The 12283-nt window shown below is 42.4% G+C and overlaps 1 protein-coding gene across 2 annotated transcripts; it reads left to right on the top strand.

The window, feature by feature from the left end:
* Window positions 1-883: 883 nt before the first annotated feature.
* Window positions 884-10611, top strand: GNG13 (G protein subunit gamma 13). 2 transcript variants are annotated; one of them, XM_075831452.1, is made up of 5 exons: window positions 885-995; window positions 1131-1398; window positions 8583-8828; window positions 9009-9145; window positions 9897-10611. In XM_075831452.1, exons 4-5 carry the CDS (start codon window positions 9048-9050, stop codon window positions 10000-10002), a joined length of 204 nt encoding a protein of 67 aa, XP_075687567.1. In that variant the 5' UTR covers window positions 885-995; window positions 1131-1398; window positions 8583-8828; window positions 9009-9047; the 3' UTR covers window positions 10003-10611. The 2 variants fall into 2 exon arrangements, with proteins under 2 accessions (XP_075687566.1, XP_075687567.1); XM_075831451.1 differs by having other exon boundaries at window positions 884-1398.
* The last annotated feature ends 1672 nt before the right edge of the window (window positions 10612-12283 follow it).

Genomic DNA, 12283 nt, shown 5'->3' with positions numbered 1-12283 from the left:
TTATAGTAGTTATATTCTTGTATATAGGGGGCAGTATTATAGTAGTTATATTCTTGTATATAAGTGGCAGTATTATAGTAGTTATATTCTTGTATATAGAGGCAGTATTATAGTAGTTATATTCTTGTATATAGGGGCAGTATTATAGTAGTTATATTCTTGTATATAGGGGGCAGTATTATAGTAGTTATGATACTGTGAGCTGTCACTTGCCCTTTTCTTCTGGGTTAAACTGGGTCAAGTGCATTACTCAGCAGGGGGGCACTAATGAACCAGGAGTCCGCTCCTCCCAGGGTAAACCGGATATGAAATCTTGGTTTCTTCTTGAAGGCGTTATCGGAATATTATAGAAAAGAATCTGGATCTATATTCATATTTTTTTTGCCATGTGATATGACTTTGTCACTATAATTGCTTGTACAGTGTAGTTGCTGCGGGAATACAGTGTATTCGCGGGCGGTAAGTGATAGCGGTGTCTATAAATAGACCGTTCTGTGCAGAGAATCGCACAATATTTATTAACACAAGTTGCGATGTCGTGTGGCCCTGACAGTCGCTTTTCAGTTTTCTCCATTGTTTACTTGATACTTTAGTATTTGTGGCTGCTGAACATGGCGGCTTCTGAGGCGTTGTAACCTGGCGTACGTAAGCGACCTCACGCCATAATACATACGTAGCACCGGTACAATGAAATCTGCGCGCAGCCGGCAAAAATTGCCTAATTCGTTAATAAATATCAGTCATTTTCTACACCGCATTCCACAATGTTATCCCACCATTTTTATTCGCCAAGTTCGATATTCCCTTTTGCCAAATTTGTGAGAATAATAGGTGCGCCAATTCTCCCATTGTGTCCTGTGAATCGATTTGGCTCCTCTCTACATGGAAGCTTCTTTGTCTTCTCCGGGTGACAGCGACCGTATCCTAAACACACGAGACTCGGCCATCGTCTGCTTTTCCTTAGGGAAGCAATTAAGGCAGAATCCCCGGGACAGGTATCTATGGCAGCCGAACATTGGATGTCATTAGCATCCGCCAGCGATAAAACGGTCCAAATATACGGGTGACTAATGAGTCCATCTAAGGCCAACCCTGATTTTTTTTTTTTTTTTTTCTGATCCTTAATGCAGAGTATAGTAAGTGGTGATGAGGAGACGGCAGACCCGGCTCCCTCTCTCCAGAAAACCTTCCTGTTGGAGCAGCTCTTAACCCATCCCCAGAAATAAAAGGCCATCGCTGCTATTAATCCTCCCTCTGCTGCAGCTGGATTGCTGCTACATTAACAGATTACACTCTGGGCAGATTTAGCAGGATCCAGCCTGTATAAAGGCCACCGGAGACACTTCCCCGCGCCGTCCTGAGCTCTGCTGCATCTCTCCGACCATTCTGCACCATCCGGTAAGAATCTCGTTTTCTATTTTTAGGATTTTTGCATCTATGGGGTGTGTAAGGGTGCAGCAGGCAGGGGGTTAATGACTGATGCTGGTTTCTGCCTGTCCGGGCGCAGTCATTTATTCGGGGTGGGGGGGTCTTTATTATCCATCACCCCAGACAAAGTTGTTAGACGCATTGATTTGGTATCACAGGGATTTGTTTTGTTGCCTCTTCTCGCTGTTTCATGATATATTTAGTTATATGGAGAAATTTGTCATTTTATTCTTTTGAGCACCATGACGAGTCGCTCTGTAGGTTTTCCTGCAGTCCTATGTAAAAGCACAGAAAACGCAGTGGGATATCGCCAGGAGTTGTAGCTGAGCTGGTCACATTTGTAGGATCACGCTCTACTTGTGTCTGTGTATAGCTATAATATAACTGGGCCTCCATATTATACATACACCCATAGACCTCTCCGCAAACTAGTGACCAATGGTCAAGGGGGGCAAATATATTCAATAATATTATGTTAGCAACATATTATAGGAATTATTGTATGTCTATCATTTGGTATATTCCATTTATCAACATTATAATGGATTTCGTGTTCTCCTCGCATTCTCTGGATTTCCTCAAATAACCGATAATCACGCTGACGGTCAATTGGTTTCTTTAAAATTGTCCCAAAAGTGAGTAGTCGCCCGGAATGGGGAGTTCAGAGGGATCATGTATATTGTATATACAGCGCAGCCCGATAATGGGTTATTATACCGTATATCTGATAAATATAGACAGCTCAGATCCCTAAAATCTGCATAAACAGGTGCAGCAGAGCTGAGCTTGTCATTTGGTGTTATCACAATGTGTGTTCTGTGGGTTTACATAGGACTGCAGGTAATCCTACTGCATTGTCTTAATCATAGAACGAAATGAGTGGTTCAGCTCTGCTACATCTGTAGCATTTTGTCACTGGAGAGACCTGTCTGGCTGATGCCTCCGCCTCTAATAAATCTACGGCTGGAACTTCCCGGCTGTGATGCACTGCACCATTCTCTCCTTGAGATGTTGGTGAGATGATCACATCGTTTGTATTCTCTGGGTATAGACGCGATGAAATCATCCAGAACCGACGCGGAGATGTCCCTGGTGTTACTGCTGCTCACCCTGCGCACCTTACACCCAGCCGCCTAGTGTGCGGACCCGGCATGAAAGGCAGAGCTGGACTGCTTACATATAGGGGTTGTAAGTCATAATGTCCTATAGTCAGAAGAGAAAATAAAGCCCCCGTCCCCTACTCTGGCTTTCTCACTGTCAATATAGATTGTAAGCTCTTGTGTTCAATTGCCTCCTACTAGTCATACCAGTGTAAATCCTGCTTTTCCCTGCATCGCTGCTTCACAGCTCACCTATTAAACCCAGTGACCCTTCATAATTTGAGGTCCTCCAGAGCTAAAACCCACATCCAGGTGACACCGAACCCCCCTATCCCACCCCCACGAGCGCAACATGGCCAACTCTGGAATCAAATCCCTGTCCCAGTGCGACAAGGAGGCCGCAGGATACAACTTCCACCTGATCCCCAATCGCACAACTTTTCTGCAGTCAATGGGGGGCTCCATGTCCCTTAATGGTGTCCTTATATGTGAGACCATCTGACGACGCCGCTGCAGAATATCTATATATTGATGAGTATATAGATTGTCTAAAATTACTGACATCTCCTGCCCAATGCCCCCAGTATAGGATGTCCCCCTCCTCAGGATACTTGGGTTATTAGGCGATCTCCTCCTGTAATTAGGTGCAGTATCCACCACGTCGGGTTGCGATCACTAATCTCGGCTCTGATTTCAGTCACTGAGAGGAAAAACGACGTCTATTAAAACCTCCCTGACAATTTATAGGCTTTGCATTGTGGGTAATTAAAGGGCTCGTCCAGTTTTGTGTGAGTAAAAGCCTAATCATTGTGTGATAAGTTCTGAAACTTTCTAATAGACTTTTCAACTTCCGTTGCTTTCTGTCAATGAATAGGAACCTTCGTGTTCGCATCCAGAGGCTAAATACCTGTCCAATAGATGCGGGTCCCACCTTTTATCTAGAATGGGGCCCCCTGACCCCCGCCCTACCTCTTGCTCTCCGGCCACTGACTGACAAGGTGGTCGGGAGTACGGAAACAGCCACGATCGCTGAGCAACGTTGTGTCCGTATTCCCCATCACCTAGTCAGTTGCTGGAGAGCAGATATGGGGGGGGGGGGCGACCCACATCTATCAGACATTTATGGGATATGCAATAAATGTCCAAGATGAGAAGCGCTGGGGGTTCGCTACAATTGTACCCAGTTTAGACCATCCTCTGTGAGGTAAAATCTATCAACAACACATTTTTCTTCTGACCTCCGTTTGCTACAATGTATCAGGGCAGGTAAAATATATCGGGACTGTTCAGCTCGCAGAGGATTGTCTAGACTGCATACAATTGTAGCAAACCCTCAGCTGTGAGAAGTATTAGATCTTTACATCCAGAGTCTGAAAAGCGGTAAACAAGAATGTTCCCATTCAGTGACAACAAACACAGATCTTGAAAGTGGTAAAGAATTATAAAAGGTGTCAGAACTTTTATTTTACAATGACTGAGCTTTATTTACATGAACCGGGACGTCCCTCTACAATATAAATATAAGTCGTCCTATTCTGTTTCTGGGAAAGCTGGATAATCAGTCTGGCCGCCATTATATCTTATGAAGTAGTTACATGGGTCAGCAACCATCGGCACTCCAGCAGTTGTGAAACTACAACTCCCAGCATGCCCTGACTGCCAAAGGCTTTATTATTCAAGCCAAAGGATATCAGGGCATGCTGGGAGTTGTAGTTTCACAACAGCTGGAGTGCCAAAGGTTGCTGACCTCTGAAGTACCGGTTACCCAGCTTTACCAGACTTCTGAATGGCAAATCTGCATTATTATAGTGACAATCGAATCCAAAGCCTAGAAAAGTTGTGACAAATCCCAGGGAGAGCGGCCGTATTGTTTACCACCCAGCTTTCCGGGACTGAACCTACACACAGACCTGAGAGAGAGGCTGAATTTCTAGGGCAGGATAGCCATTCAGGACTCTAGGAAAGCTGGGTGACAACCCCTGTAAACCCCTCAATGCCATTTTTAACAGTAAAAGACGTCTCGAATGTTTATATTTTCCCGGGATGTTTTGTTCTTTTACTTTTTGTAGGTCGGATGGTGGCAGTGACGGGGTTAATGGCACCTGCATGCTGCTCTCCCTGTACGACGTCCGTCCGTGGGTTTGTAAGAACAATGTCTACATCCAGTATACAAATACATAGACCACGGGGGGAGGGGAGGGCGGCGAGCAGATGGGAGCCTTACAGCAGAATTTGCATTGGGTGATGTGATGCATTAGTGGCCGCAGTGATGAGACGCCCCCTGCCCCATATGTCCCGTCTCTGCAGCGTGGATGAGGCCTGGCCTATATATCCCTGAACAAAGGGACCGGCCAGATGACTGCACCGTAAACAGATTTATGTCGGTTATATCTAAGGGGGGCATCAGGTTCTTCACCCCTTTTTATCCCCCTCCCCCGGCCTCTCCATCTGTCCGGACCCCTGCTCCAGCCCCTAAGCTCCAGAATAGGGAGATCAGTTTTGATCCGGTTTCCCTGCAGGAGGCGGTTTTTTATTTTATTTTGCAGTAGGTGACAGATGTGATCGCCCCCGTCCTCCCCAATTATCATCTTGGCATTTTTAGGTCCAACATTCGTGCGGCCAGAGCTCCATTATTCTGATACAAAGCTCCAAATCTCCTGCATACATATAGCATTAAACAATAAAATATTAGCTACCTGCAGCCACCACTAGAGGGAGCTCACTGCATACTGTATATACACTACTCAATAATAACACAGTATGCAGCCAGCTCCCTCTAGTGGTGACTGTAGCTAGCCAGAATTGTATCCTTTTACAGGGATATTCTTAGTTTTTATAAATTGCATTGGATATGGCCTAAAATTCAAATCTAATGAACAGGTCTCCCATTTACTTCCTGTTGTGGTCATGTTCCTGCCATAGTGAGGAAACGGCGGGAGATTTGAGGGTACTGATGAACAGGCAATAATCTTACGATGAGTCCTGATATCCCTTTATCTCTAAAGATGTTGGAAAGGAAGCCGGAGATTTGTAAAAAAAAAAAAACAAACACAGATCAGCAACCCCCAAAAAGTGAAGCAACTGTAGAAAAATCTCTTACCGTTTTATGTCTACAGCTCCTATGCAGACCTATGTGTCTCTATGGTAACAAACTACAAACAAGTCATGTGAAGTCTGATCCTGCAGTCCTGTATTACTCCCTTCGGTCGTCTCTTCTACCGTCTGTTTTTCAAGGAGGAGGACAGGAGTAACACAGCTGCGGCATCAGACTAGACCGGGTTTGCACATACACTGCATAGGAGCTGTAAACACAAAACGGTAGGAGATTCCTCATCAAGACTCTTTGCATAGTTGCCATTTTATTTTCGAGATCTGTTGTCGTCAGCATAAGAATATTCTTGTTAATAATCAAACGCCACCTGTACAGACCTAATACTTCTCACAGCTGAGGGTTTGTTACAGTTGTATCCAGTCTAGATAATTCTCTGTAAACTCTGCAGCCCGAATTTCAAGCTGATACATTGCGGCAAACTAAATGTACAGGAAAAAGATCTGTGCTGCTGTTATTGATAAAATTGTAGCAAACCTGCAGCTGTGTGAAGTATTTGGTCTGCGCATATTTTAAGCCTCTGCTTGCCCTCAGTGAATGGAACATTCTTGTTTACATCCCAGAGTTTGGTGAAGAAGTAAAACACCAAGTATATTGGGCAGTGTTTCTGCTGTATCACCTAACAATAGACGATCCTTACAGGCGGAGCGCCACTTTATAGAACGGGATCTGCTTTATGACAAACTCTGCTTCTTTGTGAAATGAATACTGATGGGGTCAGAATGTCACTTCCACATACACGCTGGGAGTTGTAGTCTTGTAATAGCTTGGAGACCACTGGTCTATGGTCTAATGATTAGAATATTGTTTGATACATGGGGGGGGGATTGGGACCCTGATATCAGCGGGGAGGCCCCCTCATGTATAAGTCACTATGGTGGAGTCAGAACATTTCTGGGGTCCCGGTTCTTTGTGTGGGGGAGGGGCCCCATGTGACATTTTCCCGGTTGATTGACAAGTCACATAATACTCGCCCTCAATGTACGAGATATTCCCAAATCTGATCCGTTGTTTATATGAAAACACCGGCAGAACAGGACGATCGTCTCATCTGCTCCAGATTTGTTTTATTTTGTGCCTGTCGGGCCAACAGACGTCTGAGCCGGGTGTGTGAACGTGAGCATCGCAACCAGAGACTACAATCCCCATCGTCACACTTCATTATCATTTATATTCTCTCCGTTAAATGTCCCTTGTCTGCTTAGAGTCGTATCACGTTCCTGTCCAGTGGTCGGGTCCTGTTTGGGATTGTAGTGCTCTATGTATAAAGTATAATATAATCATGTCCAGTGTTGGGGGTTGTAGTGCTCCAAGTAAAGAGTATTATAGACTTGGATTATGATCAGGTCCAGTGGTCAGGTAATGTTGGGGGTTGTAGTGTTCTATGTATAGCACAAATTATAATTGTCTTTCGGTCATGTTGGGGGTTGTAATGCTTTATTTACAGTATAACAGAATTATATTAGTCATGTTGGGGGTTGTACTGCTTTATTTACAGTATAACAGAATTATATTAGTCATGTTGGGGGTTGTAGTGCTCCATGTGTAAATTATAATTTATTTGTTAGGGTATGTTCACACGGCCTATTTTCAGGCTGTAAATGCCCGAAAAACGGCTGAAAAATGGGAAGCAGAACGCCTCCAAACATCTGCCCATTGATTTCAATGGGAAAAACGGTATTCTGTTCCGACGGGCCGTTTTTGAAAAACGGCCACATAAAAAAAAAAGGCCGCGAAAAAGAAGTGCATGTCACTTCTTGGGATGTTTTTGGAGCCGTTTTTCATAGATTCTATTGAAAACCTCTCCAAAAACGTCCGTAAAAAAAAAACGCTGCGAAAAACGCGAGTGGCTTAAAAAACGTCTGAAAATCGGGAGCTGTTTTCCCTTGAATACGACTCTGTTTTCAGACGTTTTTGAGTTTGTGTGAACATAGTCTTACAGTAGTTACCTGTGGTTGGGAGGTGTAGTGCTTTATAATAGAATTGTATTGTCCTGTTGAGAGTTGTAGTGTTCTATGTATAGTATCTAATAGAATTGTATAATGATCATGTCCAGTGGTCCGTTGGTGGTTGTAGTGCTTTATAGTGTAATATAATTCTATTCTGGTCATGTTGGGTTTGTAGTGCTTTATTTATAGTATAATGGAATTGTATTATTGTCATGTCCAGTGGTTGGATCATGTTGGGGGTTGTAGTTTTCTATGTATTGCGCTTAATAGAATTGTATCATGGTCACGTTGGGGGTTGTGGTGCTTTATTTAAAGTATAATGTAATTGTATTATGATCATGTCCAATGGTTGGGGGAGGGGGAATTGTACTGTTCTATGTATAGCTCATAATTAAATTCTGGTCCTGTTGGGGGTTGTAGTGCTTTATTTATAGTATAATGGTAGTCTATCATGGTCATGTCCAGTGGTCCGGTCACGCTGGGGGTTATAGTTCATATTACAATTGTATTATGGTCATTGGGGGTTGTAGTGATTTATTGATCGTGTAATCGTATTCTATACTGGTCATGTTGGGGATTGTAGTATTCTATGTGTAGAGTTCAATAGAATTGCAATATGGTCATGTCCAGCAGTTGGGTAATGCTGGGGGTTATAGTGCTCTATGTATGGAGTATAATAGAATTGTATTGTGCTCAAGTAAAGTGGTTGGGGGTTGTAGTGCTTTATAGTACAATAGAATTGTAATATGGTAATGTAGGAGGGTGCACTGTTATATTATAAACTATAATTAAATTCTGGTCCTGTTGGAGGTTGTAGTGCTTTTATTTATAGTATAATAGAATTGTATCAAGGTCATGTCCAGTGGTCTAAACACGTTGGGGGTTGTAGTGCTCTATGTATAGAGTATAGTAGTGTTATGGTTATGGCTGTAGTACTTGTATTAGTAGAAGTCGTTTTCAGTTTCCTCACTTTGTCCTACTTTGTGTTCCCCGCAGGCTCCTGTATGGGCCACAGTCTCAATCCTGCCCTACATGACAATTAGGGCCGCCCTCGACTGCTACTTTAAAAGTCCTTCCTCGCGTCATCTTTATAAGACGCCGACTGGAACATTCAAATCCTATTCAAATCCTGCCGGTGCATCGTTTACTTGCTTGGACGTACATGCAAAGCAGAACATAAGCAGAGCGGATAAAAGGCTCCAATAACATCACTGCTGTCCCACGTCTGCTGTCCGGCGGCAGGTAAGAGGCTGCCAACTTCTTCGCTACTATCTATTAATATGCACAGGACATGTCATACACCACTGGCGAGATAGGGGGTGCTAGACTTAATCACGTCTCATCATAGAAGGGGACGGCAGGGCAGAATATCTGATCCACTATATATCATGTAAGCTTGTTCTCTGTTGGGTTCTGTTACAGCACATTCTCCTCGGAGTCTTTCCCTCTAAATCAGCAACCATGGATGAAATGGACGCTCCCCAGATGAAGAAGGAGGTAGAGAGTCTGAAGTACCAGCTGGCCTTCAAGAGAGAGATGTCTTCCAAGTCCATACCTGAGTGAGTACAGCGGATGGGGGTGTTTGTCCTGCCACCTTATGTGCATGATGAGACTAGGGGGACAGAGACTGCAAAATTCTAAAAACAACACCTTATACTTACCCAAGGGTCTGTGTTTCTTCCTCCAGGCCAGCTTCCTGCAATGTTTCATTCCATGTGACTGCTGAAGCCAATCCCAGGCAAAAAAAAACCTGCACCAGTTTGGTTTGTTTTTTCACCTGGAATTCCCTGCAGCACACGGGGTATATACACTGTGCTTTAACGCAGCATATACACCCCATGTGAACTCAGCCTTAAGATACTTTCCTAATTTGCAATAGATACTGGTACTTCTTAACAGGAGCAGAAACCTTTTTCACTATAAATGCTATATCCCTTTCTAACGCTGTTGTTTATTACACATATAACATTTGATTGGACTTACAACCTCTATACCAGTATAAGACAAATAATAAAAATAGACATCACCACCTGGTGGTTATAAGTGGTATTGCCTTTACACTGTTATGATTAGTCCCTGTTGCTTGGCTATGCTATATGATGGTAGTCTGAAAGTCATGTTCTGTCTCAGATGCCCAGACTGCAGCTATATCCATTCCTCCATACTTTACACTGCAGCTCTGCTTGTTCAGATTGTGGAAGGGGAGATCACTGACACTTCGGCAGCTTGTTTCTTACCAGGAAGCTCCTTTGTAATTTATCATTTCTTACAATTTTTTAAAAACATTTTTTCCTTTGTGTTTTCTTTAAGGTTATTAAAGTGGATAGAAGAGGGGGTGCCCAATGATCCATTCCTGAACCCAGAACTGATGAAGAATAACCCGTGGGTGGAGAGAGGAAAGTGCAGCATCCTGTAAGGCTCCGACGCCAGGCACTGCCCCCCTCCCGATCTTCTCATCTGCTCTGAATGTAACCAATACTGATTATAGGGTACAGATAGGAAGCTGATCAGATCTGTAGGACTGCACTGCATTGTTCCACTTCAGAGGGATTCCTAGTCACCCGCATTCCTACATTTCCCGTGACCAGTAGATAGAGGGGTGAGGATGAGGACTCTCTTTATTTTCCACTTTCCTTTTAGGTTTACCAGGTTGGCAAAACGCGTGAGAATGCCTGTGCTTTAGTTTAGTGAGATGCTCTGCAGTGAAAGGTTCTGTTGTCCTCCGCTGGGCAGGGGCTACGGTTGCTCGTCACAACTGTATGACCGCAATAAAACAGACACTCATGGCCTTTCCTGCACTGTAGCAAGCATGGGAGGTCCCCAACAGCGCCCCCTGACTGTACCTTCCAGATTATGCACTATAATAAAACAGTCTATGCTTTTCAGGTTGTAAACTAATTAATTTATAGATAAATCGGGGGAAACCCTGCAGACCCCATTTGTATTTTTCTGTCCAAAAAAATGAATGCAAAGAAACTAGAACTGAATAGAAAATTCATATCTAATAAAATCTTGGTGCATTTTTCTTCTACTGTCACTGGTGTCATTTATTCCCTCCAAATATATCATCCCGAGGGGCCGCTGTAAATCTGTTCATATGTGGTAATAAGAAACTTTGTTTAAGAGCAAATCTAGTCTGATATTCTTATACATAGGAGCAGTATTATAATAGTTATATTCTTGTATATAGGAGCAGTATTATAGTAGTTATATTCTTGTATATAGGGAGCAGTATTATAATAGTTATATTCTTGTATATAGGAGCAGTATTATAGTAGTTATATTCTTGTATATAGAGGCAGTATTATAATAGTTATATTCTTGTATATAGGGGGCAGTATTATAGTAGTTATATTCTTGTATATAGGGAGCAGTATTATAGTAGTTATATTATTGTATATAGGGGCAGTATTATAGTAGTTATATTCTTGTATATAGGGGCAGTATTATAGTAGTTATATTCTTGTATATAGGAGCAGTATTATAATAGTTATATTCTTGTATATAGGAGCAGTATTATAGTAGTTATATTCTTGTATATAGGGAGCAGTATTATAGTAGTTATATTCTTGTATATAGGAGAAGTATTATAGTAGTTATATTCTTGTATATAGGAGCAGTATTATAATAGTTATATTCTTGTATATAGGGGCAGTATTATAGTAGTTATATTCTTGTATATAGGGAGCAGTATTATAGTAGTTATATTCTTGTATGTAGGGAGCAGTATTATAATAGTTATATTCTTGTATATAGGAGCAGTATTATAGTAGTTATATTCTTGTATATAGGGGGCAGTATTATAGTAGTAGATATATTCTTGTATATAGGGGGCAGTATTATAGTAGTAGATATATTCTTGTATATAGGGGGCAGTATTATAGTAGTTATATTCTTGTATATAGGGGGGCAGTATTATAGTAGTTATATTCTTGTATATAGGAGCAGTATTATAGTAGTTATATTCTTGTATGTAGGGGCAGTATTATAGTAGTTATATTCTTGTATGTAGGGGCAGTATTATAGTAGTTATATTCTTGTATATAGGAGCAGTATTATAGTAGTTATATTCTTGTATATAGGAGGCAGTATTATAGTAGTTATATTCTTGTATGTAGGGAGCAGTATTATAGTAGTTATATTCTTGTATATAGAGGGCAGTATTATAGTAGTTATATTCTTGCATATAGGAGCAGTATTATAGTAGTTATATTCTTGTATATAGGAGGCAGTATTATAGTAGTTATATTCTTGTATATAGGGGCAGTATTATAGTAGTTATATTCTTGTATATAGAGGCAGTATTAGGCCTCATTTACACGAGCGTGTGCGTTTTGCGCGCGCAAAAAACGCTGCGTTTTGCGCGCGCAAAAGGCACTTGGCAGCTCCGTGTGTCATCCGTGTATGATGCGCGGCTGCGTGATTTTCGCGCAGCCGCCATCATAGAGATGAGGTAGTCGACGCCCGTCACTGTCCAAGGTGCTGAAAGAGCTAACTGATCGGCAGTAACTCTTTCAGCACCCTCGACAGTGAATGCCGATCACAATCTACACCAACCTGTGAATAAAAAAAAGACGTTCACACTTACCATGAACTGCCTGCTTCCTCCAGTCCGGTCTCCCGGCCGTTGCCTTGGTGACGCGTCCCTCTCTTGTCATCCGGCCCCACCTCCCAGGATGACGCGGCAGGCCATGAGA

This window comes from Rhinoderma darwinii, chromosome 6, assembly GCF_050947455.1.
Source record: "Rhinoderma darwinii isolate aRhiDar2 chromosome 6, aRhiDar2.hap1, whole genome shotgun sequence".
NCBI lineage: Eukaryota > Metazoa > Chordata > Amphibia > Anura > Rhinodermatidae > Rhinoderma > Rhinoderma darwinii.
Note: the sequence above shows the minus strand (reverse complement) of the source record. Positions and strands in the feature narration are given on the sequence as shown.

Excerpts from the sequence above, each read along its gene's own strand:
- GNG13 (XM_075831451.1), top strand. The coding sequence starts at position 9,048 with ATGGATGAAATGGACGCTCCCCAGATGAAGAAGGAGGTAGAGAGTCTG. Across the intron at positions 9,146-9,896 it reads TCTTCCAAGTCCATACCTGA|GTTATTAAAGTGGATAGAAG; the intron begins GTGAGTACAGCG and ends GTTTTCTTTAAG.